The sequence below is a fragment of the Bufo gargarizans genome, chromosome 6, assembly GCF_014858855.1.
Source record: "Bufo gargarizans isolate SCDJY-AF-19 chromosome 6, ASM1485885v1, whole genome shotgun sequence".
Taxonomy (NCBI): Eukaryota; Metazoa; Chordata; class Amphibia; order Anura; family Bufonidae; genus Bufo; species Bufo gargarizans.
Genome location: NC_058085.1, coordinates 74,692,461 through 74,717,469, shown reverse-complemented (window position 1 = coordinate 74,717,469; position 25,009 = coordinate 74,692,461). Strand labels below are relative to the sequence as shown.

At 44.0% G+C, this 25,009-nt stretch overlaps 1 protein-coding gene across 2 annotated transcripts in view; it reads right to left on the bottom strand.

Moving 5' to 3' along the window:
• LOC122942038 (zinc finger protein 335-like) overlaps positions 1–25,009 on the bottom strand; it is a 91,949-nt gene that overhangs the window by 29,033 nt on the left and 37,907 nt on the right. For both annotated transcript variants that reach the window (XM_044299532.1, XM_044299533.1), the window contains exons 2-11: positions 21,852–22,718; positions 20,059–20,245; positions 17,087–17,161; positions 16,278–16,496; positions 13,396–13,500; positions 13,139–13,267; positions 11,754–11,952; positions 10,428–10,605; positions 8,260–8,372; positions 2,679–2,697 (exon numbers count right to left, since the gene is read on the bottom strand). In XM_044299532.1, coding sequence (XP_044155467.1) covers positions 2,679–2,697; positions 8,260–8,372; positions 10,428–10,605; positions 11,754–11,952; positions 13,139–13,267; positions 13,396–13,500; positions 16,278–16,496; positions 17,087–17,161; positions 20,059–20,245; positions 21,852–22,703 — 2,076 coding nt within the window. In that variant the 5' untranslated portion in view covers positions 22,704–22,718. The remainder of the gene's footprint in view (positions 1–2,678; positions 2,698–8,259; positions 8,373–10,427; positions 10,606–11,753; positions 11,953–13,138; positions 13,268–13,395; positions 13,501–16,277; positions 16,497–17,086; positions 17,162–20,058; positions 20,246–21,851; positions 22,719–25,009) is intronic.

Genomic DNA, 25,009 nt, shown 5'->3' with positions numbered 1-25,009 from the left:
TACAGTATACAGAACCAGTGCAATATTCGACCTGCTGACAGGTTTAATGTGATAGTAACCGATGCTGATGCTCCATCTATTTAAGGCGCCAAAGACAATGATCAACATTAAAATGCGCTTTTCTCTAAAATACTCCAGGTACAAAGCAAGATATGTCGTGGGGCAACTCCCTGGGGAAGCAGAGGCTGCCACGTCGTCGCTCAACACCCACACAGAAAAGGTCTACCTGATAAAGGCGGTAATGTGGTGGTGGTCACAGTAAGGCAATAGTATGTACCGTCTCTTGTCAATATTCCACCTGTGAAAGGCGAGTAATGAGAGGTTGTATGGTATCCAGTGGTAGTGCAAGTACTCCACCTATGGAAGTGGGGTAATGTGACAGGATGTATGGTATTCAGTGGTAGTGCAATTACTCCACGTATGGAAAGGGGTAATGTGACAGGATGTATGGTATCCAGTGGTAGTGCAATTACTCCACCTATGGAAGGAAGTAATGCGACAGGATCTATGGTATTCAGTGGTAGTGCAATTACTCCACCTATGGAAGGAAGTAATGCCACAGGATCTATGGTATTCAGTGGTAGTGCAATTACTCCACCTATGGAAAGGGGTAATGTGACAGGATGTATGGTATCCAGTGGTAGTGCAATTACTCCACCTATAGAAAGGGGGTAATGTGACAGGATGTATGGTATTCAGTGGTAGTGCAAGTACTCCACCTATGGAAAGGGGGTAATGTGACAGGATGTATGGTATCCAGTGGTAGTGCAATTACTCCACTTATGGAAAGGGGGTAATGTGACAGGATGTATGGTATCCAGTGGTAGTGCAATTACTCCACCTATGGAAAGGGGGTAATGCGACAGGATGTATGGTATCCAGTGGTAGTGCAATTACTCCACCTATAGAAAGGGGGTAATGTGACAGGATGTATGGTATTCAGTGGTAGTGCAATTACTCCACTTATGGAAAGGGGGTAATGTGACAGGATGTATGGTATTCAGTGGTAGTGCAATTACTCCACTTATGGAAAGGGGGTAATGTGACAGGATGTATTGTATCCAGTGGTAGTGCAATTACTCCACCTATGGAAAGGGAGTAATGTGACAGGATGTATTGTATCCAGTGGTAGTGCAATTACTCCACCTATGGAAAGGGGGTAATGTGACAGGATGTATTGTATCCAGTGGTAGTGCAATTACTCCACCTATGGAAAGGGGGTAATGTGACAGGATGTATGGTATCCAGTGGTAGTGCAAGTACTCCACCTATGGAAGTGGGGTAATGTGACAGGATTCACTAAAGCTGTAATAACCACATTCAGTGCCGCTGCAAATAGTCTGCATGTGCAAAAGGCACCTGATAAAAAAAGGGGAAGGAGGGGGGTTCTGTCCATATGGTTGTTGCTGGCGGAACATGGCGTTGATGACCGGGGAGAGGGCTGGTGGGGAGTCTGTCTGGAATTGATCTGGATAACACTAGGAGGTTAGGTGTTTTTTTTATTACAGTAATTACAATACTTATTGAAAGCTGCAGCCCCAGCGTTATTAGCTCCATTCATTGAGCTATGCAGGCGTTATGGAGAGGAGAGTAGAGGTAGACTTCGGGGAGGGGCTAGGCCGCAAGTTACTGGCCTAGATTAGTTTGAGGAATGGGGGCGGAGCTTAGCGGGCTCCTGGAGATAGAGAGAGTATGGGGCGTGAAGATTTTAGACAGGGGGGTTATACTTACCCAGGGTTCACCATACTCACCCCATCTTCATCCTCTTCGCTTTACCCACCCCCTATCGGGTACCAGCAGGGTCACCTCTTCAGCCGCTCGCACCAAATTGGTGGGCAGCTGGAGTGGAGGGGAGGACCGCAGAAATGCAGGTGACCCTATGGCTGGCAGGATGCAAGGGAGCTGGTCTGGTCTAGTCCACTGTCTTTTTGGGGGGAGGTCGGGCGGAGAGGGACAGCCTTCCTCTTCCGGTAATCCCCGGGAAAACAGACAGGTGAGGCGTCTCAGTTTCCCATACCTAAAGAGTAAAAACGTAAAACAACAAACATGTCTGCCTCCTACAGACACTAAGCTAAAACTAATTACCTCAGTGTCTGCAGGAGGGGTATAACACTCTTCAGCTTACTGTCGCCTCCTAATGGCAGCAGCTATACCCCTGGTCTTCTGTGCCCCCGAAGGATACAAGTGAAAAAAAAAAAACCTGATAAATTGCCAGAAAATGCTTGTGCACACTGCTGCAAAATGGCATGAAGAACTGAAAGTTTATCCGTTTTTTTAATGGCCCTTTTCTGGTGTGAATGTACTCTTACGACACAACAACGTGAGACAAAATTGTGACTAAGAAAACCATCCAAAAGTTGGTGCAAAGTAAGACAAAAGTGTCTATGCACCAAATGTATCATACAGAGTGGACCACAGTGATGCATACTCCATCTACTTTATACAGAGGATTAGTAAATCTCCGACAACGTGCTCGCCGTAAAGTCAATCTCTGGAACTGCGATTGCCGCAGAATGGGCAACGTGCTCCAACAGTCATGTCAAAACATTGCTTTAATACCTGAATTGTTCGGGTTTTGGAAGAGGTGGCCTTGGGGTGCATGAAGGGTGTTAGGACAAGGCAAAAAATAATTTAAAAAAAAGCAATAAAACACATAATAGGAACTTTTATTTTCTTACCATTAAACATTTCTTTTTTCTGAAAAATAAAATAAAAATTATTGTTATAAAGGAATAGCCGTTCTTCAAGGACTAAGGTGTAAAATAACTGCACTTCCAAAGCCAGTTATACATTTTATTTCTGTCTGATGCAATGGCAAAAACCTATCTTAAAGAGGCATTCTTATCTCGGCCTTTCATAGCAGAGATGGGAATAACCCATGTAAGCGCCATCAGGAATTACGGGAATATCTGAGTGGCCCATTGCAGTGAACGGGAGCTATGGAAACGGGTTAGCACTGACTTGTGGAAACAGTGTGGCTACTATATTTTTTGCTTTATAAGACGTACTTTTATTCCCCCCAAAAGGGGGTGAAAAATGGCAGAGTTAGAGTGAAATTAAAAATTCTTCTCTTTCAGTAAGTCCTGTCGTTGAGCGACCACAAAGTGTATTCTAAAATCAGGTAATCCTACCCCTTCTTTATCTATTAGATGCTGCAGGTAGCTTTGCTCCTGCCTAACCCATATAACCCGCTATATAAAATCACTGACCACAGCTTCCAGGGTCCTAAAAGTAAAATCAACCATGCTAGTGTGTTAAGATATAAAGGTCCTGAGGAAGTACAATTATCTTAAAGGGGTTGTGCCAACACTTAACGAATTCTCATTTAATCTGCATAGTAATGTGCACATCCAAATACTGAGCTGGTTGAGCATGGTCGCACATGCTCAGTTCCATCCTTCAAATGCCACCAATCGGATCTACTTTTGAAAGCCTTTGCAGCTGCACCCCCCTGAGCTGCCATCCTGAAGAAATTCTATCAGAGTGATTGGAGCACTGAATGGGATATCTCTGGACCCATGTGAGGTACAGGGCTGGTTCTAGCTTTGTTAGAAAGAGATTGTCATATACTATATGATGTCTGATTTTCATTTTTTACATCAATCATGGCATAACCCCTTTAACTAAATGTATCCTTGCCATATATGGGACATCTATTCCATATTTCAAAGGCGTTTTCCAGGACCAGAGTACTGATGTCCTGTGCTCAGGATAGGTCATAAGTATTTGATAGGTGGGGTTATGACTCCCAGCACCCCCACTGACCAGCAGTTTTAAGAGGCAGCAGCACGTACCTCCCAATAGGCCGGTGACATCATGTTCATAGGTCACATGGCCTAGGTGCATACAATGAATGGTGACGTGCTTGGTGTGCTATGAGGATAGGTCAGCAGCATCATACACCCAGAAATCCCCTTTACATTCTGATATTCTGTAAAAATAGACATACAGTACAGACCAAAAGTTTGGACACACCTTCTTATTCAAAGAGTTTTCATTATTTTCATGACTATGGAAATTGTAGATTCACACTGAAGGCATCAAAACTATGAATTAACAGTTGTGAAGCAACTGAAAATATGTCATATTCTAGGTTCTTCAAAGTAGCCACCTTTTGCTTTGATTACTGCTTTGCACACTCTTGGCATTCTCTTGATGAGCTTCAAGAGGTAGTCACCTGAAATGGTTTTCACTTCACAGGTGTGCCCTGTCAGGTTTAATAAGTGGGATTTCTTGCCTTATAAATGGGGTTGGGACCATCAGTTGCCTTGTGGAGAAGTCAGGTGGATACACAGCTGATAGTCCTACTGAATAGACTGTTAGAATTTGTATTATAGCAAGAAAAAAAGCAGCTAAGTAAAGAAAAACGAGTGGCCATCATTACTTTAAGAAATGAAGGTCAGTCAGTCCGAAAAATTGGGAAAACTTTGAAAGTGTCCCCAAGTGCAGTCACAAAAACCATCAAGCGCTACAAAGAAACTGGCTCACATGCAGACCGCCCCAGGAAAGGAAGACCAAGAGTCACCTCTGCTGCGGAGGATAAGTTCATCCGAGTCACCAGCCTCAGAAATCGCAGGTTAACAGCAGCTCAGATTAGAGACCAGGTCAATGCCACACAGAGTTCTAGCAGCAGACACATCTCTAGAACAACTGTTAAGAGGAGACTGTGTGAATTAGGCCTTCATGGTAGAATATCTGCTAGGAAACCACTGCTAAGGACAGGCAACAAGCAGAAGAGACTTGTTTGGGCTAAAGAACACAAGGAATGGACATTAGACTAGTGGAAATCTGTGCTTTGGTCTGATGAGTCCAAATTTGAGATCTTTGGTTCCAACCACCGTGTCTTTGTGCGACGCAGAAAAGGTGAACGTATAGACTCTACATGCCTGGTTCCCACCGTGAAGCATGGAGGAGAAGGTGTGATGGTGTGTGGGTGCTTTGTTGGTGACACTGTTGGGGATTTATTCAAAATTGAAGGCATACTGAACCAGCATGGCTACCACAGCATCTTGCAGCGGCATGCTATTCCATCCGGTTTGCGTTTAGTTGGACCATCATTTATTTTTCAACAGGACAATGACCCCAAACACACCTCCAGGCTGTATAAGGGCTATTTGACCATGAAGAAGAGTGATGGGGCGCTGCGCCAAGTGACCTGGCCTCCACAGTCACTGGACCTGAACCCAATCGAGATGGTTTGGGGTGAGCTAGACCGCAGAGTGAAGGCAAAAGGGCCAACAAGTGCTAAGCATCTCTAGGAACTCCTTCAAGACTGTTGGAAGGCCATTTCAGGTGACTACCTCTTGAAGCTCATCAAGAGAATGCCAAGAGTGTGCAAAGCAGTAATCAAAGCAAAAGGTGGCTACTTTGAAGAACCTAGAATATGACATATTTTCAGTTGTTTCACACTTTTTTGTTATGTATATAATTCCACATGTGTTAATTTATAGTTTTGATGCCTTCAGTGTGAATCTACAATTTTCATAGTCATGAAAATAAAGAAAACTCTTTGAATGAGGTGTGTCCAAACTTTTGGTCTGTACTGTACCCGGAAACACTGGATTCTCAAATACTTAAAGGGGTTCTCCGGTCCAAACCTAATAATTACTGGCTAAATCTAACCTGTGAAGGGAAGGTTAGAGGCCTTATACTTACCTTCCACAGTGCAGCCAGTTTGGAGATCAACCTCCCTGTCACGTGGTCCCTCCTGATGGATTTTCTATCTTCCGGCCGAAGTCGGTCTTCTTATCTTCCCGTCTTCGCTTCATTTCTCCAGCAGGAGACAGATAGTAACGAGTGACGTCACCGCCTCCTGCTGGAGAAAGCGCCAGCCGGCAGTCTTCACAGCGCACTAGGCTGAATGCTAGTGCGCATGTGAAGCCTGTACTGACTCCTGCACAGCGCGATGTAAGCGCCGTGCAGGAGTGACAGCATAGCGATCAGCCACAGAGGCTGATCGCTATGCTGTGCATGTCACAGGGGGGCACTTTGAATGGCAAACAAGGGGGCACTGGATGGCAGACAGAAGGCACACAGAGGTACTGGATGCCCAAGGAGGCACAGGATGGCAAACAGGGGCACTGGATGGCAAAGGCAAACAAGCAGGCATTGCATGGCACAGGGGGCAACAGAAGGCAAACAAGGGGGTAACTGGACGGCAAACAAGGGGGTAACTGGACGGCACAAGGAGGCAATGCATGGCAAAAACAGGGCCACTGGATGGCACACGGGGGGGCACTGGATGGCACACAGGGGTATTGCACGGCATAGTGGGGACACTGTGGATGTCACTGTTATGGGGGCACTGTGGATGTCACTGTTATGGGCGCCGAGTATAAGTGATAGGGCTCGTGCACAAAACCGTACCTGTTTTGCGGTCTGCAAGTTGAGGATCCACTAAATAAGGTTACTGTTCATGTGCGATTCACATTTTTTTGCAGTCCCATTGAGTTCTATGGGTTTTAGATCTGCATTATGTGGACCAGAATAGGACATGTTCTATCTTTCGCAGAACTGACATATGGATGTGGAAAGCACATGGACATAGTCTGTGTTTTTTTACATCCGTATGTCAGTTCCAGTAAAGACAGAACATGTCCTATTCTGGTCTTCAAAATGAGGACCTCAAATCCATAGAACTCAGTGGGACTGCAAAAAATGTGAATCACAAAATGGATACGGTTGTGTGCATAAGGGCTTAGATAAACAGCTCAGCAGGCAGGATCATACAAGATGGGATTGGATACACAGTTGAGCAGGCAGTATCGTACAAGATGGGATTAGATACACAGTTGAGCAGGCAGTATCACACACAACAGGATGTGTCTCAGGCACACATACATGTTAGGATTAGATACAGATGTGATTGGATACTCTTGCTGATTCAAGCTGTTTTTCACACTCTGGAGATAGTGAGGGAAGAGCTTGCAGACGGTTAGTGATGGGGATTAGATACAGAGCTCAGCAGGCTGTATCACACAGGATTAGATACACATGTGAGGACAGAGCCTGCGGACGGTCAATGATGGGATTAGATACAGAGCTCAGCAGGCTGTATCACACAGGATAGGATTAGATACACATGTGAGGGCAGAGCCTGCAGACAGTCAGTGATGGGATTAGATACACCGCTCAGCAGGCTGTATCACACAGGATAGGATTAGATACAGATGTGAGGGCAGAGCCTGCAGACGGTCAGTGATGGGATTAGATACACCGCTCAGCAGGCTGTATCACACAGGATAGGATTAGATACACATGTGAGGGCAGAGCCTGCAGACGGTCAGTGATAGGATTAGATACAGAGCTCAGCAGGTTGTATCACACAGGATAGGATTAGATACACATGTGAGGACAGAGCCTGCGGACGGTCAATGATGGGATTAGATACAGAGCTCAGCAGGCTGTATCACACAGGATAGGATTAGATACACATGTGAGGGCAGAGCCTGCAGACAGTCAGTGATGGGATTAGATACACCGCTCAGCAGGCTGTATCACACAGGATAGGATTAGATACAGATGTGAGGGCAGAGCCTGCAGACGGTCAGTGATGGGATTAGATACACCGCTCAGCAGGCTGTATCACACAGGATAGGATTAGATACACATGTGAGGGCAGAGCCTGCAGACGGTCAGTGATAGGATTAGATACAGAGCTCAGCAGGTTGTATCACACAGGATAGGATTAGATACACATGTGAGGGCAGAGCCTGTGGACGGTCAGTGATGGGATTTAGACACTGGGTGAGAAGCAGATTCATGTCTGGGTGTAGAAAGCTGGACACAGGAGTTATAGATGGAGTAGCTGCTGCAGACAGAGCAGTGTGGGGGCGTGGCCAGCCTGTGACTCACCACTGTGCAGTGCAGCCAGGCTTGTGTACCAATAAAGTTATGTATTCAACAAAACAAGAAGGGGAGAAAGTAAACAGATCTGCCAGGATAATGTGATGTCTTCCAGGGAGGGAAGGAAAACGCAGGTATTTGGGGCATATATATGGATGGCGAGTGGTGTTAGGAGCACATAAAAAGAATTTAGATTTTGGGACCGGACAACCTCGTTAATACTCACAATAGAACATGACCTGTAAATTGGTCAGAAACACAGCAGTCGTATAATCTAATGGGCTAAAGACAGACATTTACCAATACCCCAAATCCTCCCAAAATTCTAAAATGTTTTCACCACTTTATTTGACCTACTATAAAAAAACACCCAATTAACTTGTAAACAGAAGAATTCAGTGGCTCAGCCCTTACCGTTCGTGCTGGTGCACAGCGGAGTGTCTGATCACATCTTTCTTGTACACACTTGTGTAGTTACACTGATCACACTTGTGCGGTTTGTTTCCCTGGTGGTTGAACATGTGCTCCTTATGGAAATGAGAATATACAGAATAATTAAAATACAACAGACATGCATACTACTAAATTTTACATGGATTTCAGTGCAGACGCTGTGCTGAAAGCCACATGAAGGCTGCCACCATCTGCTTTCCATACATGAGCCTGCGCATGCTTCTTATTTTGGACAGAATCACTGAGGATTAGCCACATTGGGGCTAATCCTCAGTGTGGATCTGCTGCGACAAATGTCCAGGTTGGATTTTAAAGTGAAGTGTAAAAACATTGCCAAAAACATCAGATAAAGAACATTTTTACTCTGTTTAAAAATTTTGTTCATAAATTTGGTCCAATTTTTGGTATTTAATGGGCATTTATTACTATAGATGCTATAGACCAGTGAGGGCTAACCTCTGGCACTCCAGCTGTGGTAAAACTACAACTCCCAAGATGCACACTTGCTTGGCTGTTCTCAGCTCTCCACAGAAATGAATAGAGCATGCTGGGAGTCGTAGTTTCACCACAGCTGGAGCGCAGACAGCTATAGACAGAAGCTGTGGAGAGCAGTACAAACGCACGTTTTGCAGAGCTTTTATTATCAGGAGTAGTGTGAATATGAACTTTTATTCTAAGAGGCACTGCTTCTGCAAGTGTCCACGAGGGGGCGCTTCATTGTGAAATGCTCTCTGCATTGAGCAGCTTCACATCCCCTCCCCTCCTGGTTGGATGCTACAGCTGCCATTCAAAGCGGAGGGATTGTAAAGCAGCTCAATGCAGAGAGCACTTAACAGTGAAGCTCCGGCTCCTGGGCACTTGCAGAGCAGGATATGGCAGAATAAAATTTCACATTTACATGACTCCTGATAAAAAAAAGCTCTGCTCTATTTAGTCTCGTATTACAATGATAATTTACAAAATATATTTAAAAAAAATCTTCAATATCTTTACTGGAAGATCAGCCATGTTCCTATCCTCCGCCTCACAATCCTGTGTCTGGCTGAAAGACAACTGGCTGCACGAGGAGCCTCCCTACTCTACTCTATACGCATTAGGCAAAATGATCTCTCCTGACATGTTTGTTCTAGTACATACTTGCACCCCCCATGCCTGGATCATATGTTCTTATGACTGTATGATGCACCATTTCAGAATAATTCCTTCTAGAAGTTATAAATGAATTACTAGCAGTTTGCAATGACGGTCCAGATGGGTGTTACCAGTTGAAAGTGTGTCGGAACACTATCCAATCATTGTTGCCAGTGTCAGACTGTGCAGGGACACACACCGAGCTGGTAACACCACTTTCATTGTAAACTGCTAATAATTTATTCACAACTTCAAGAAGGAATTATAATCAAATGGTAGAATACAGTAGCGCACCTTTGGACCTGTTTGATTTTATAAATGCTTTTTTGTAGCTGAGGTCTACAGAACTGAACACAGTACTCCTGGTGTGGTCTTATGAGAGCTTGGTACAGCAGGATCCTAATCTCCCTCTTTCTTCATTTCTATGGAGTTCTGAGAAGTGCACATCTTAGGAGTCATAGTTTTACCACAGCTGGGGTGCCGGAGGTTAGCCATCACAGGCCTAACTCCTTCTTCTGAAGTCCTGGATAACACGGAACTGCCCTTACAATACTCAGATAATTCCCTCTCCCCAAGTGCGTTACTTTGCATTTGGAAACACTGAACTACCATTTCCATGTAACTGTAACACAGTATCAACCCTATTACACACTTTTGTGTCATCAGCAAATTTTGTATACAGGAATACCCAGGTAGTGGAGGACTAGGATTCGGGCCAGGGCACCATCTGCCCACACTTGTACACGTTTCTAGTACACCAGTGACTAATGCGAGTTATTATATGCCTCCAGCACGGAGCAGAGTGTTGGTACTGGAGAAATAAATACATTCATAGATGTTACACACCCATTTTAGATTGTTTCTTGACTGGCAGCAATGATACTGGAAAGGATTTAGAGATCCTGCAGCAATGATTTAATATTTATCACTATTCATATAAAACAGAAGATTTTCTTATTAAACTGAACCAAATAAACATGGGGGGAAAAAATTCGCACCTTCAGAGAAGACCATCTCCGGCACTGATAATTACACTGCTGGCACCTAAACATTTGAGGATCATTGCTGTCATGGGCGTTTACATGGAAGGAATAATCTTCTTGCGTGAGGAACCTGGAGCCACAAACGCGGCAGATGAAAGGTCTGAGCAGAGGCTTGTTCGGCTGTTTATAATACCTGGGTACATGGAAAAACCAAGCACAAAAATAAATAAATAATCATGTCAGTGTGATCCGCTCATTTCCATGGTTATGACCATCCTGCAGTCCAGCAGAGGTGGTCGTGCTTTCACACTATAGGATAAAGCACCAGCCTATGCGCAGTTCCATGGTCCTGGCCACCAGAGAGGCCGGCGCTTTTTCCTATAGTGTGCAAGCACGACCACCACTGATGGATTCCACAGTGGTCATAACTAGGGATGAGCAAATCTACTTCGGATGAAACATCCAAAGTTGATTCGCATAAAACTTTTTTCCAATACTGTACGGATCAGTATTAGAATGTATTGGCTCCGATGAGCCAAAGTTATTGCTTTGTGACGTCTCGCAAGACTTCGGGCAACAACTTCATAAATTAAAAAACGAGTTCAGAAAATGTTTTTTTACAGTACAAATTAATTTATGAGGTTATTACCCGAAGTCTTGCGAGACTTCGCAAAGCAATAACTTCGGCTCATCGGAGCCAATACATTCGAATACTGGACGGAGCTCCTGCTCCGTCCAGTATTAGAACGAACGAAGTTTTATGCGAATCGACTTCGGATGTTTCATCTGAAGTCGCGTCATTCATCCCTAGTCATAACCATGGAAACGAGCAGTGTATAATGTGATGGAAAAATAAATCCAGCCAGTAAAAGGAAGCAATATAGATAACAATACATTAGTAAGTGCCTTGCATTAACTTTCTCCACATAATAAATGCTACTTGTAGAAGTGAGACAACCCCTTTAACATTGGGGGTCTAATGTGGGGTCTGATTGAGGGTCCTATTAACATTGGGGTTCTGAGCTGAGGACTGATGAAAAATGTATTTTTCTTATTTCCCTCTTCTAAAACCTAGGTGCATCTTATGGGCACAAACGTCTTACAGAACAAAAAGTGCAGTATCTCCTCTTACCAAGGCCACCTGGTTAATGAAGCCCATTGGGCAGATGCCCCTTGCCTAAGAGGGAACTGAAAGGTAGCAATAAATTCCTATTGCACAAGGGGCAGAAGCCTACAGACGAGCAGAAGTCTCACTGAAAGCTGGAGACACATTGCATTGTATATGGTTGGCTCGGTATCTACAAATATAACAGTTATCATAGATATATATCATGCATTCACCTTCGGCTTCTATATCGATGATACTTTCGACCTCTGAAGTGTTTTGGGGGACGACCGCGTGGCCGACAGGTTGGTTTCTGCTCCTCTTGGGGAGTGCAAGAGGCAGGATCCTTGTTTTCAAAGTCAGAGAGGATGACATTAATTTCCACTGGTTCATTCACTGTAGACAATTGTGGAGGACCAGCGTCCAATACAGGAGCTAGGAATAGAAGAAAATAGTGGTTCTGGTTATGAGTTATAATACAAAACATTTCGGGGGAATTGCTTGTTTGCAGCAGTTTTGTGGCATTAAAAACTTGCAAAATTATGTTGAGCGCTGCATTTATGTTCTAATTTGAGAATTTGCACTCCTCTGAAAATGGTACTCGTAGCAGGGGTAGATTTCATTTTCTTGCTTTAACACAGACAAAAACGCACCAAAATGATTAAACGGTGAGGGTTGGCCACTTTCTGGTTACTGTTGATTATATGGCACTTACTAATATAGTCTTTGTTGTAATTCTGCACCATTTTCTATATTTGATAAGGTATGCCCCCTTGTTTGCCAGGTCCACACAGAGGTCCTGTCCGTAAAATGTTTGAATGGAGGAGAGATCAATTGCTGGATCACATGGCCCTCCATCAGCAGCCATTTTATGGACAGGACCTCTGTGTGGACCTGGCAAACAAGGGGGCATACCTTATGAAATATATAAAAATGGTGCAGAATTGCAACAAAGGGTATATTAGTAAGGGCACTTTCACACTAGCGTTTTTCTTTTCCGGCATAGAGTTCCATCCTAGGGGCTCTATACCGGAAAAGTACTGTTCAGGCATATCCCCATGCATTCTGAATGGAGAGTAAGGCTACTTTCACACCTGCGTTTAGGTGCGGATCCGTCTGGTATCTGCACAGATGGATCCGCACCTATAATGCAAACGCTTAGATCCATTTAGAACGGATCCGTTTGCATTACCATGAAAGTCAATGGGGGACGGATCCGTTTAAAAATTGAGCCATACTGTGTCAACTTCAAACGGATCCGTCCCCATTGACTTACATTGTAAGTCTGGACGGATCCGTTTGCCTCCGCATGGCCAGGCGGACACCCGAACGCTGCAAGCAGCGTTCGGGTGTCCGCCTGCTGAGCGGAGCGGAGGCCAAACGGTGCCAGACTGATGCATTCAGAGCAGATCCGCATCCACTCAGAATGCATTAGGGCAGTACGGATCCATTCGGGGCCGCTTGTGAGAGCCTTCAAACGGAAAATAGCCTAAGTGCCATATAATCATATTACAAACACATTGGTCAACAGTAACCAGAAAGTGGCCAACCCCTTTAACTTGAAACATATTACTCTAACAAAGTATAGATTCAACTATAGTGGAGGCTAGATTCACAGTACCTTGCATGCGAGGAATCTTGCGTGGACGCCCCGGCCGTCTGCGCGGCCTTTCTTTTGCCAAAGCACCCATCGTGGATTCATTCTGGTGATTGTGAGTAGCATCCTCTCCTGGACTATAGTCACTATCATCTATAAACGGGAGGAAGGACACTTTACCACAAAGAGAAAGTTAAAGCTCAAAAGGTATTGTCCTAACGGTTACTGTTTCAGTGAAATCATTTCATGTAGGAAACCTTAAAGCAGAACAGACTTCTTACCATCAGGATCATCTATGGCTCCAGCATCCATAATATCATCTTCCTCTTCTTCCTCCTCTTCTCTAGGGCGTACCACTTTGCGGAACGCTTTTTCATCTTTATTGACTAAAAGACAAAAGAGTGATGGAACGTACCTAGACTAAAATTAAGTGGTGGAGGATCATCAGCGGAGCACCACATTCATCACCGAGAGATGATTAATGCTCTCGGATGACAGCCAAGAATAAAGTGCTACCAGGTTATGTAGCAGTGCAACGTAAGGTTTAAAGAACCGAGACAAGAATGTTCAAACGGCAGAAAGTGGAGATCTGCTTTCTTCTGCATTTTTAACACAAAATGCAGAAGAGCTTATCTAGTAATAGGTCTCCAGGACACACTGCCCTGTACCTGCCTGCATGCAGTGTTCTGGAGGAGATGGGCAGACTCATCTAAATGCAACATGACTCTTAATGTAACACTTCCCTGTATCAGGGAAGGCTCTTTTCACACTTCTGTCAAGTTTTTTCCTGGCTGCTTACATCATTGCTCCTGACATCTGATGATCCTGCTTACGCAGTGAAACATATAGGGGGAGCACGAGTGGATACATTTGTCTCTTAATTACCATGTATTAATGTAGGGAATGGCATCATAGTGCTGGAATCCAAAACTGTCCTCAGACACCGATTTAAAAGATATATGTACACAATGCCAACACCATATAGTACATGACAACCTCCTCCTAACAAAGCTAGAACCAGCCCTGTACCTCACATGGATCCAGAGATCTCCCCATTCATTGCTCTGCTAGATTTATATCAAGTTGGCAGCTCAAGGGGAGTGTCTTTTCTGCTGCAGTTCAGGGGACTTGTCCATGTTCTCCCTATAACAGCTCAGGAAGCGTGTCCATGCTCTCCCTATCACAGCTCAGGGGGCGTGTCCATGCTCTCCCTATCACAGCTCAGGGGGCGTGTCCATGCTCTCCCTATCACAGCTCAGGGGGCGTGTCCATGCTCTCCCTATCACAGCTCAGGGGGCGTGTCCATGCTCTCCCTATCACAGCTAAGGAGGCAGCTGAAGGATGAAACTGAGCATGTGCGGCCATCTCAGTGAGCCGGACAAAGAAATAAGAAAAATAAATAGCAGGTGGCGCTACACAAATACATGTTATTTAATAACTGAGTGGCTATGCTAAATTTTAAATTACATGCAAATTACAAAATAATTCAGACTCGGGTGCTGGCTTGAAAACATTAGAATATGGGACAACCCCTTTAATACTGTTCTCAATTCACCATTTTAGACCCAACTATATGTTTTTAATATGAGTAAATAAAAGTTATGTTTTAGAAGCCTATCAGAGGGAGGCTGTCACATAAGGAGGGCAGATTGCCCCTCTAGTTACATTTACAAATCAATTCCTCCCCTAGGATAACTAGACCTCACAATCTAGCGATATCTATACCAATAGACCCCACTGACTTAGAGGTGGAACCTGACAGACACCATTATATGTCTGTTATTTTTCCAGGAAGGATAGCGCCACGTGCTTCCCTATTCTTTCTGTCACATATGATGGAGGCTCCTAACAAAAAATGTGAATAAGAGCCTTTAAAGTGCAGCTGTACTTTTAAAAAACAACTTTTGATGTCATAATGACATATCAAAGGTTTTGACCGATCAGGGTCCAGGTGCAGAGACCCTCCTAGATCTCTACAATGAGAAGACAGAGCACAGGGTCACCTCGTTGCTGGAGATGGACTCACAGACTTGTCCTCAGCAGTGATGAGAGACAATGCTTTGTGCGAGTGCCTCTATCGCCTCATTTTAGCAACCAATAGGGGACTCAGCATTTGGACATCTACCAATCAAAACCTTTCAAAAGTCGCTATGACCTATCGAAAGTTGTTTAATAGTAAGGTACACTTTAAGACCTCCATACACAATGTATTGTCGTCTGAACCTGGCAAGAACGGGGGGTTCTGCCAACAATCTAATGTGTATGGGGTGCTCCCAACTCTTCCCCACAGATTATGTTGGGAAGAACTGAATGTTTACCCAATTTGTTGTTTTTCTCTCCGTTCTTACCAATGACAACATATACAAGCTTGACAAAACTGTATGGGGGACTTGGGAAAGATAGCTGAACAGTTCAGCTGACAACTACTGAATGTGTATGGGCACCTTTACTTTACTATGTGTCTATACCTTGTACGGGAAGCATACGTGCTGCTGTAATGGCCTAAAGTTCACTGTGAAAGCCGTTCAGCTCTGTCCATCAACAGATTACATAAGAAGTGCATGGGAGCAATTTGTAAACCTGAAGAAGCCATCAGAGTGTGAGCTTCTAGAAGTTCTCAAAGGGTAACTGTCACATTTTTTTATTTGCTAGTTTATTAGAGCTAGCATGTATACCTGAGTTAGTCTGTCAATGATTGTGAAAAGATCTGCAATTACTTTATAATAACAGCTTTGATTAATGTCTCCTGTCCCTTTCCACTTCTCCCTTAAAACACCGTTACTAAGGATTGTCTGTCTCCCAACTTAATGTAAACAGAAGACAAAGGGGCGGTCCTTCACACTGCATGCCTGCAGTAGGCTTCAAAGTGAGGAGGCGTTTCTCTCAGTAATCCAATCTGATTGGCTGGCAAGGAGCTGCTGGCTACATTAAAAGTGTATGGGAAGTGAGGGAGAGCAGTTTTGGCTTCAGAGAACCGACAGAGGATCCATCTTGAGAAGGTCCTCATATTGTGGAGATTAAAAAAACCCAAGGAAAACAGTGGTATGTGAAGAAACTAAAGATTGCTTTATGCATAATGCTGCTGTAGCAGTAACACATGCTAAAATAGATTTTTTGATGAAAACAAGACAGTTACCCTTTAATGTTCCTCAGAATGCCTTACCTGAAGGGATATGGCGTTCTTTCACATGGCGGAGGAGAGTTGACTTGGACCTACTCTTGTATTGGCACATCTTGCACTTGTACTGCTGAACCACCACTACTTCCATCATCCCTTCTAGAGCTTCCAAGTCAGACACTAATTCAGGAGCACCAGATGAGCGTGATGGGGATCTCTCTCCAACAGCAACAGGACTCATTGTCAATGGATAACTAGTAGGGGCTGTAAAAAATAAATCAAGATGTTGCGCACAGAAGAAGATACCATTCACACGTTCAAACACTGTGCCACCTAACATCAACAGGGTTTTTCGCACTAACAGGACATCATCGCTCCATTCACTTCTATTAGACTACTGGAGGTAGCGTTGATTCTGTGCTCAGCAGTCCCATAGAAATGAATTAAGTGGTGGTCATGTGGGAACCTCCATTCTCATAGGAGACCCCATGACCTCCTGCTGCTATCTGGAAACCATCAACAAGCTGATTAGCAACTACAGACAAGAGTACTCATACAGCCCAATTAAAGGGGCTATCCCCCAACAAACACTTATCACCACCCCAATCGACAGTGAAAATAGTACGATCACAGGGACCCCTATGAAACTATAACTGGACACATTTGGATTGAGCAGGCGTCGTGCACGTGCCCTGCTGCTCCATTCAATGCCGATGGGACTGACTGACATAGCTGAGCACCTGGCTGTCTCCGTGAGTCCCAGGTGAAAGACTTTACATGTGTTACCTATATATTCAAAGTTATGAAATGTAGAGCTTCACCTTAATGTACCACAAAGAGCATATTTTTCTTACCACCCTGGGGTTCCTGCAGGATCAGGTACTGGGTAATCTCAGAATTTCTGCCTTCGGTGCTGGTAACAATGCAGCCTAGAACGTAGAATTCATCTGGTTTACTGTACACGTATTTGACAAATAGGCAAATTGATAATCACACAATTTGTCATCACTGTATCAAGTCTGGTGTCTGTTCATATGGTCTTCGGTGACATGACATGACCGTCTTAAGGCTTGGTTACACAAATTAAAGGAGTTTTTCAATTGTTTAAAACGGATGACCTATCCTCAGGATAGGTCATCAATATCTAATTGGTGGGGCTTCTTCTCTGGGCACTTCCCCCCACCGATCAGCGGTTTGTAGAGACTGCGGCCACTTCGCAGGCCAGTGACGTCACGCTCATTGGTCTCATAACCTAGGTTCAACTCGGTCCCATTCAAGTGTAGGGCTGGGCTGCAATACCAAGCACAGCCACTATGCCATGGGCGGTGCTGTGCTGTGAGGAGGCAGTAGCGCACACCGGAGTGCTGTGGCCGCTTCAAACAGCTGATCGGCGGGGGTGAGGGGTGTCAGACCCCTGCTGATCTAATACCGATAACCTATCCTGATTATAAGTCATTAATATCAAACACAAAAACTTTGCTCTGATTTGTTAGGGCGCTCCTTCATATAAATATTTCTGCTTCGTCTGTTCTAGTGAGTGATGTTTTCATGTATTGTATATATGACATCTGAGAACAGCCTGTTCGATAACTCCTGTGTGGACATGCAGCTGCTAGATCCGCACCTGAAAGCCTCATTTTTACTATGTACACATCAGAAAGTCAAAGTGGCTGCACATATTCAATAGATGTCAGCCCAATGACAGCTTTCTCTCGACTTCCCCATAGCCATACCCTAAGCATGTATTATGGGTTTTCAATGGGGAGAGAGGAGAAAGTCGTTGCCAAATTACCTGGCAGGATGAAAGGATTGGGCAAAAAAAAAAAAAAAAAAATGTTCATCCTTCTCTACTCCGACATCATATGTTGAGAGCTCCCCATACATATTAGACCATTGGCCAACAATACAGTCATTTTTATGGGGGCATCTACACAAGTTCTGATAGAATAGTTTTACACCTAAAATAATTTTAAACTGTTTTAAAAGGAAACCTCTCCGCTTGAACATAGTGTCTGAGCTCGTTCTGGACTTTAAAGTCCAGGAGGCGGTCCTATCAGTGATTGACAGCATTCCCTCTATTACTGAGTATACAGAGATAGCTGTCAATCACTGATAGGACCGCCTCCTGGATTTCACAGTCCAGAACGAGCAGGAATTTTAATGTATAAATTACCATTTATACTGAATCTTTTCCCATATAATTAAATATTATTCTGCTCAGCTCCTCCTGTTCTATAACATGCTGCCTATAGCTTACATCGTATTTTCATGGTGACAGGTTCCCTTTAAAAGGAATCTGTCAGCTTGGAAATAACCCCCAAACTGCAGTAAGCAGTGAACAGGGTTAAAGCGGTTGTCTCACTTCAGCGAGTGGCATTTATCATGTAGAGAAAGTTAATACAAGGCACTTACTAATGTATTGTGATTGTCCATTCTGCCTCCTTTGCTGGCTGGATTTATTTTGCCATCACATTATACACTTCTCATTTCCATGGTTATGACCACCCTGCAATCCATCAGCGGTGGCCGTGCTTGTACACTACAAGAAAAAGCACTAGCCTATGTGCACTTTCATGGTCTCGGTCACCAGAGAGGCTGGCATTTTTTCCTATAGTGTGGAAGAACGGCCACCGCTGATGGATCGCAGTGTGGTCGTAACTATGGAAATGAGCAGTGTATAATGTGATGGAAAAATGAATCCAGCCAGCAAAGTAAGCAATAGGGACACAATACATTAGTAAGTGCCTTGTATTAACTTTGTCTACATGATAAATGCTATTTGCTGAAGTTAGACAACCCCTTTAAGGACACAGATTCTCATTAGGTAATCCTCATTTCTAGATTCACTCAAATACCACAGCAAAACAGCCATGCGATGCCTAGAGATGAACTCTGGAGTCCCCTGCATCACGTGCGCACGCTCAGGAGTCCTCTCTATATAGTGCATTACCGTTTGGCAATATGAGATTATAAAAAATACAAAATTACAGAATCAGCGTCTTTTATATTATTTCCCAATTACTGTACTTTGGAGGGCGTTTCTGAGGTATATAGAACGCGTATGAGATCCGTGCTCCACAAAGCTGATGAAGAAGAGACCTCAGAGCAGCGCAATGAAAACGTGATCGCGCCTGGTCCAGTCAATTCACGTGCAGAGGGTGCGGCAGTTGCAGAGAGAGCAGATCCTCTAGGTGTAAGGGAAATGCCCCCGTTGCTCCTAGAGGTTCATTTTCATATATTGAAACATAATTTTTCTCAGCAATGCAGGCACCTATGAACATGGGGCCAACACAGATGCCTTCAGCTGCCAAGTGCATATGGAACAGGTCAGCCAGTGTCATGGGTACAAATCTGCTGACAGATGCCCTTTAAATGTTTGTCATGGGACAACCCTTTTAAGTTCACATTCCTCACTGAGTCCATGAAGCTCATGTCCCTTTGAATAAAACTGTTAATGAACCATCTGCGACCTTTCACTGCAGCTGTTTACATCAAGCCAGATTGCGGCTAGACTTCCTCTTCACCTCATCATTAGCCTTTTGTAGATGACGTGGTTTTGTGTGGAAATAACTAAGTATTTTTTTCCACCACACAATCCAGATTATTTGGTGTGGTGTGCATGCTGATCCTTCTTTGCTGAGCATCCAGGTCCTAAACAAAACACACTGAGATACGGAATGGCAGAGTTCACACGGGGACACCATTAGGCTGACAGCTTGAGGTGCACTTGGAACAAGTTCTCCTGAGTAACGGTGGTGCTGACAATAAATACACATGTAGCAGACGGACGGCGAAATTAAATTAGTACAAAATAGGAGTTTATTACCTTGAATAAGCTGAGGGTTGAGGGAGCCATGTATAATCCGATCCACGGTCGCGCTGGCTGAAACTTCGGACGGTATGAGGACAGGTCGATGAGACTGGGTAAGGACTGACTGACAAATGCTGCACACCCCAGGTACGGAGCAGGCTTCGGGTTGACAAGGAAGAATCTGGGTGTTTGAGACCACCTCCTGAAATGAAAAGTCACAAGACAGAAGTCGAAATCGGTGGGGAGGTGAATACATTAAAGGGGTCGTCCCATCTGGACATTTACGGCATATCTGCAGGATAGAAGTCGACTTCATATCTGCTGGGTAGACATCTACTTCAGATCCCAGTTTTAAAATGTTGTAGAATCGAAGCACGAAGTTCTTCAAAGTCTTGCGAGACTTCGGACTTAATGAATGTTGCCTCCGCGAAGCCTATACATTTTAATGATGTACGGAGTCAGGTCTCCGTACAGAATTAAAACAAAGTTGGGGAATGAATCGACTTCCGATCTTGGATCCAAAGCGCGATTCGCTCACCCATACCACACACCATATCGCTACAGTGCCAGCAAAATGTAATTACCGCTGCAGGATGTATGACACATGGATGGTAAAGGCACTGGAGTGGTGTCTGCATGATACTCTGCTCCTATGGCCATGATCGGAGAAAACTCTGATCGCAGCCATTTAATTACTCAGATCTCAGTCAATAATGACCTCAGCAACTGACCAGTTAGAGACAGGAGGCTTTTTCTGTGATCCCATTAGCACACCCATGACACAACTGAAGAGTGCCAACGGGTTGAAGGCCCCCTAATGAAAGCCCCGAGGTACCCATTAGAGATGAGCAAATTGATTCTACAAGAATCCAATTTGTTATGAATTATGAAGATTCTAATTTTGGTGAAATCAAATCTTGAAATTTGTAATTGGTCCTACTCAAATCACTGGAAGTGGTGGCCACAGTTTCACAAATCAAAAGACAGAGGAGAAAATATCGGTCACTAAAAAGGGATCATTTTTTGGAGTTTAATGAAGAATTTATTTTTTATTCGACAGCACAGTGTGTTTTTAAACAGGCTGTTTGTTACCACTGGATCCCATCCGTTCCCCCACAGCCATGTAGGTTACTGTCACTATGACATTACTAATGCTGTCTTGGTGTTAAAGGCTGGATACAGTCCTAGGAGACCTAAGAGTGTCATACATTACTTTTCAGGGCAAATGGGGCACTTGCGATTATTCATTCGGATCGACTGAAATCTGACAGCTGATTCTCCTGAATTGGCCTATAAATTAATTTTTGGAAATTCACTTGTACACACAATTGACATTGTAACAAAACTTTTTTTTTTTTTTTCTCTAATTCTGGACAACCCCTTTAACTGCCTTAGCAGTTACTTTCCAGGACCACAACTCTATGTATGAAGGTTTCTGTAATTGCGGTGGCTTTTGTAAATTTATATGCAATATCTAGGTAAATAGGGAAAGTAGATGATCTACAGATGCAGGCTGCAGTGTCTAGGGCAGGGTTTCTCAACTCCGGTCCTCGGGACCCACCTACCAGTCGCGTTTTCAGGATTTCCTTAGTATTGAGCAGGTGATCTAATTAGTGTCCATGCATCAGGACTTACCACAGGTATTCATTCTGTGGGATATTCTCAAATCCTGAGCGGTTGGTGGGTCTCGAGGACCGGAGTTGAGAAGGGGGATTTATGACACATAACTGAAGAAGGTTTATGTGCATATTTTGTAGCAATCCATAAAGCAAAAGAAGGATTTGTAAAATACACAGTAAAGAACATACGGTGTAGTCATGATGCATGGTGACATCTGGCACTTGGGTAACGATGTCTGTGTTCTGCTTCCCAGCGGCATCTGCCATGTTCATACTACTTGGATTCAGTTCAGGCTGTTGAAAGTCCATGTTATGAGGATTCGGTTTGGTCTCTGGCACATTATTCGAGCTTTGTTCTTGCACTCCCTGTGCACCTACAATTTCAGGGATTTGTTGCATGGTTGCCTCGGGTGCACTTACTTCTCTACTGATTTGTTCATTAGAGGTCTCTTTAGAAGGAAAACTTTTAGATTCCATATTTTCTCTCTGCATCTCTTCCAGATGTTGAGTGACTTGATCTGCTGCATTGTTTTCTAGATCTGGGTTACCTATTTGAAGGCACTGAGTGATATCTAGGTTATTTGATTCTGTGGTGACAGGATCCTGTTCTACATGAGCTATATCTGTCCTCATATCTACTGGATATTCACTCACATCCATGTCTATTGGACCATTTGTACCAACCAGGTCCCCCTTGCTCATGTTATCAGAGTTGTGATCCAGATCATTCTCTTTTTCATTTGCATAAGTTGGTTCTTGAGTTAAACCACATTCTTCTGTGTCCTTTGGTGGTCTACTTGTTATGCTTCTTGACTCCACCGGTTCAATGTCTCCAGATTCCTGCTCTTGGGATACAATTTCATCTGAAGATAGTTTAATAAGGCCTTGTGAGCTTAGGTTAAGTTTATCTGTTGTATTAACGGCATCTTGTGGTGTAGAAGGCGTCAGATGTTTAGTGCCATCTTCATCCGTGAACACAACAATGGTCTCTTGTCCTCCATCGGTGTTTGTTTCTTCTATAGCCTCCACATCTGTCTCCATTTCAACACCACAGATCTGTGGGAAAAAAATGACAACGTGTACAGCAGAATATTTTTTTTTATATATATTCAAAAAGTTATTTGTGAAATAAATCAAAGTATGAAATACGTAAAATAATAGCAAATAACCTTGGTTTCTCACAAAGATACACAGGCCCGTGATGCTAGATCCGAAGCTGCCGAAAAACGATGCATGGAAGAATTTGGTGGATCGAACAGGGCACACAATAGTGGTTCAACTGGACCTAAAGAAATTCCAACCAAGAGTGCCTACAAACATTACAACATACGTAGGTTTAACTCACCAAATGCCCAGCTATCTACTGTGTATGAGGATGCCATAAACCTCCCCTGATGGCAGATGTCAAGGGATAATAGGGTTCAGGCATGTTGGATTTCAACAGGAGATATGCCAAAGTTTATTCCGCTCTCCCTGAAACACACGCATGCTTAGGAATACCTGTTGACTGAACCCAGATGGTAATAAAAAGTATAATAAATAGCAACCCCTCCCTAATCACAACTGTCAATATTTGACAACATTCAGATCTTTGTCTGAAGAAACACAGGCAAAATAGTATGTAAACTCTGATAAATAATAGAGCAGGCCCTCAAGTTACATTAATTAATTAATTCCAGGATGACCATTGTAACTAGAGAGCATAACCCTATGGAAAATTAATAATTGGATCCAAAGACCTAAAAAAAAACAAGATAAGAGAAAAAGGAAATTCTAATAAAATAAACAGAGGAAGCAAATGCTTACACATAACAGAAATAGCTGCTGGAAGCTGTAAATCACTTTCTGTGATGAGGACGGGAGCTTCTTCAAGGTCCTGCACAGTCCACACAATGTACCCGAAAAATAAAATGGAGCCACCCTCACCTGGTGTCCAAAAAAGCTCATCTTGGCACAGACAGAGGGAAGTACCAGACATGTAGTACCACACTGTACTATGAAGAAGAGTTACTAAACAACTAATACAGGTGTTTTGCGGGGGAAATGACCATGTTGGTTGGTTGAATCTGGGCCTGAGGCATTGTATGTTGGGTCTAGTTTCAATTTACGGTGGCCCGTGCGGATTTCACAGATGGATCTAGAACCATTCAACTTGAATGGGGTCCGTGATCCGTCCGCACCGCAAAAAAATAAATAAATAGAATATGTTCTATTTGTCTGTGGAGTGCTTCCGTGAGGTTCCGTGCCTCCATTCCGCACTGCACCTTCCGGATTGCGGACCCATACAAGTGAATGGGTCCACATCCGTGATGCGGAGTGCACATGGCCAGGGCCCGCTGTTTGTAGACCGCAATACAGGCACGGCTGGGTTAAGGAGCCCTTAGGCTAGTTTCATACTAGTATTAAAAGATCCTGGAGGGAACAGCCTGCCGAAGATCTCTGGGACTGCTGGACGGTACCAAATGCCCACCGGCCCCATTTACTAAAATAGGATCTGGCTTTCAGGTACTGTCTAGCAATGCTGGATCCAGAGGGCTCCGGCAGGCTGTTCCCTCCAGGATCTCTTACCGCCAGTGTAAAAAATGCTTTCCACTTTCCCATTTTCTCTGCTTCCAACACATCATCTTCAAGAGCTGACTGTTCACTTGTGGACCATCATGTCCCACCAAGACAGGTGCCACTGTCATGAGATTATCAAGTGGTTTCAATGCTCGGTGGATGACTATCTATGAAGAAAGTTGTATCCGGAGGAAATGCAGATGGAAATCTCTCGTCAGTCTCCGTCTATCTGCCTTCCAGGTGTTTTATTTTATTACATTAAATACTAGCAACTGGTAGACGGGGGCGAATCAATCACTGTTCCTATCTGATAGTCCACAGGGGTTTTCCACAATGATGTCCTGTGTCTGGTTTTGTGTGACAACTATCCAATACGTATGTGAATCACTGCTGAGGAAGTGATCCGGTCGCAGGTGTGACTCACAAAGTCACCACCCCTCCCCTATCTACAGTCATGTCGGAACGAAACATTACCTCTTATCGGCCAAGATTTCATGTTTGCATTCAAAGCCATTAGGCACTGGAGGCAATTCGTTCAGAAGTAGGTAGGAAAAGAGTTAATTGTCTTTGCTTCTACGCAATAATCAGGATCTGATCCCAGGCTGGATACGCAAAATGTCACCAGTCTCACAGTTATTATGACCCGTCTGACATATCTCACAGAGATGCCTGCAAAAAAAAAAAAAAGGAAAAAAAGAGCAATGTGCAAAGCCATTGTGCACACACCAGCGAGCCGCCGCGGAAAACAATCCCGAGGGACTCCCCATTGAGAATGTGCTAATAGGAGC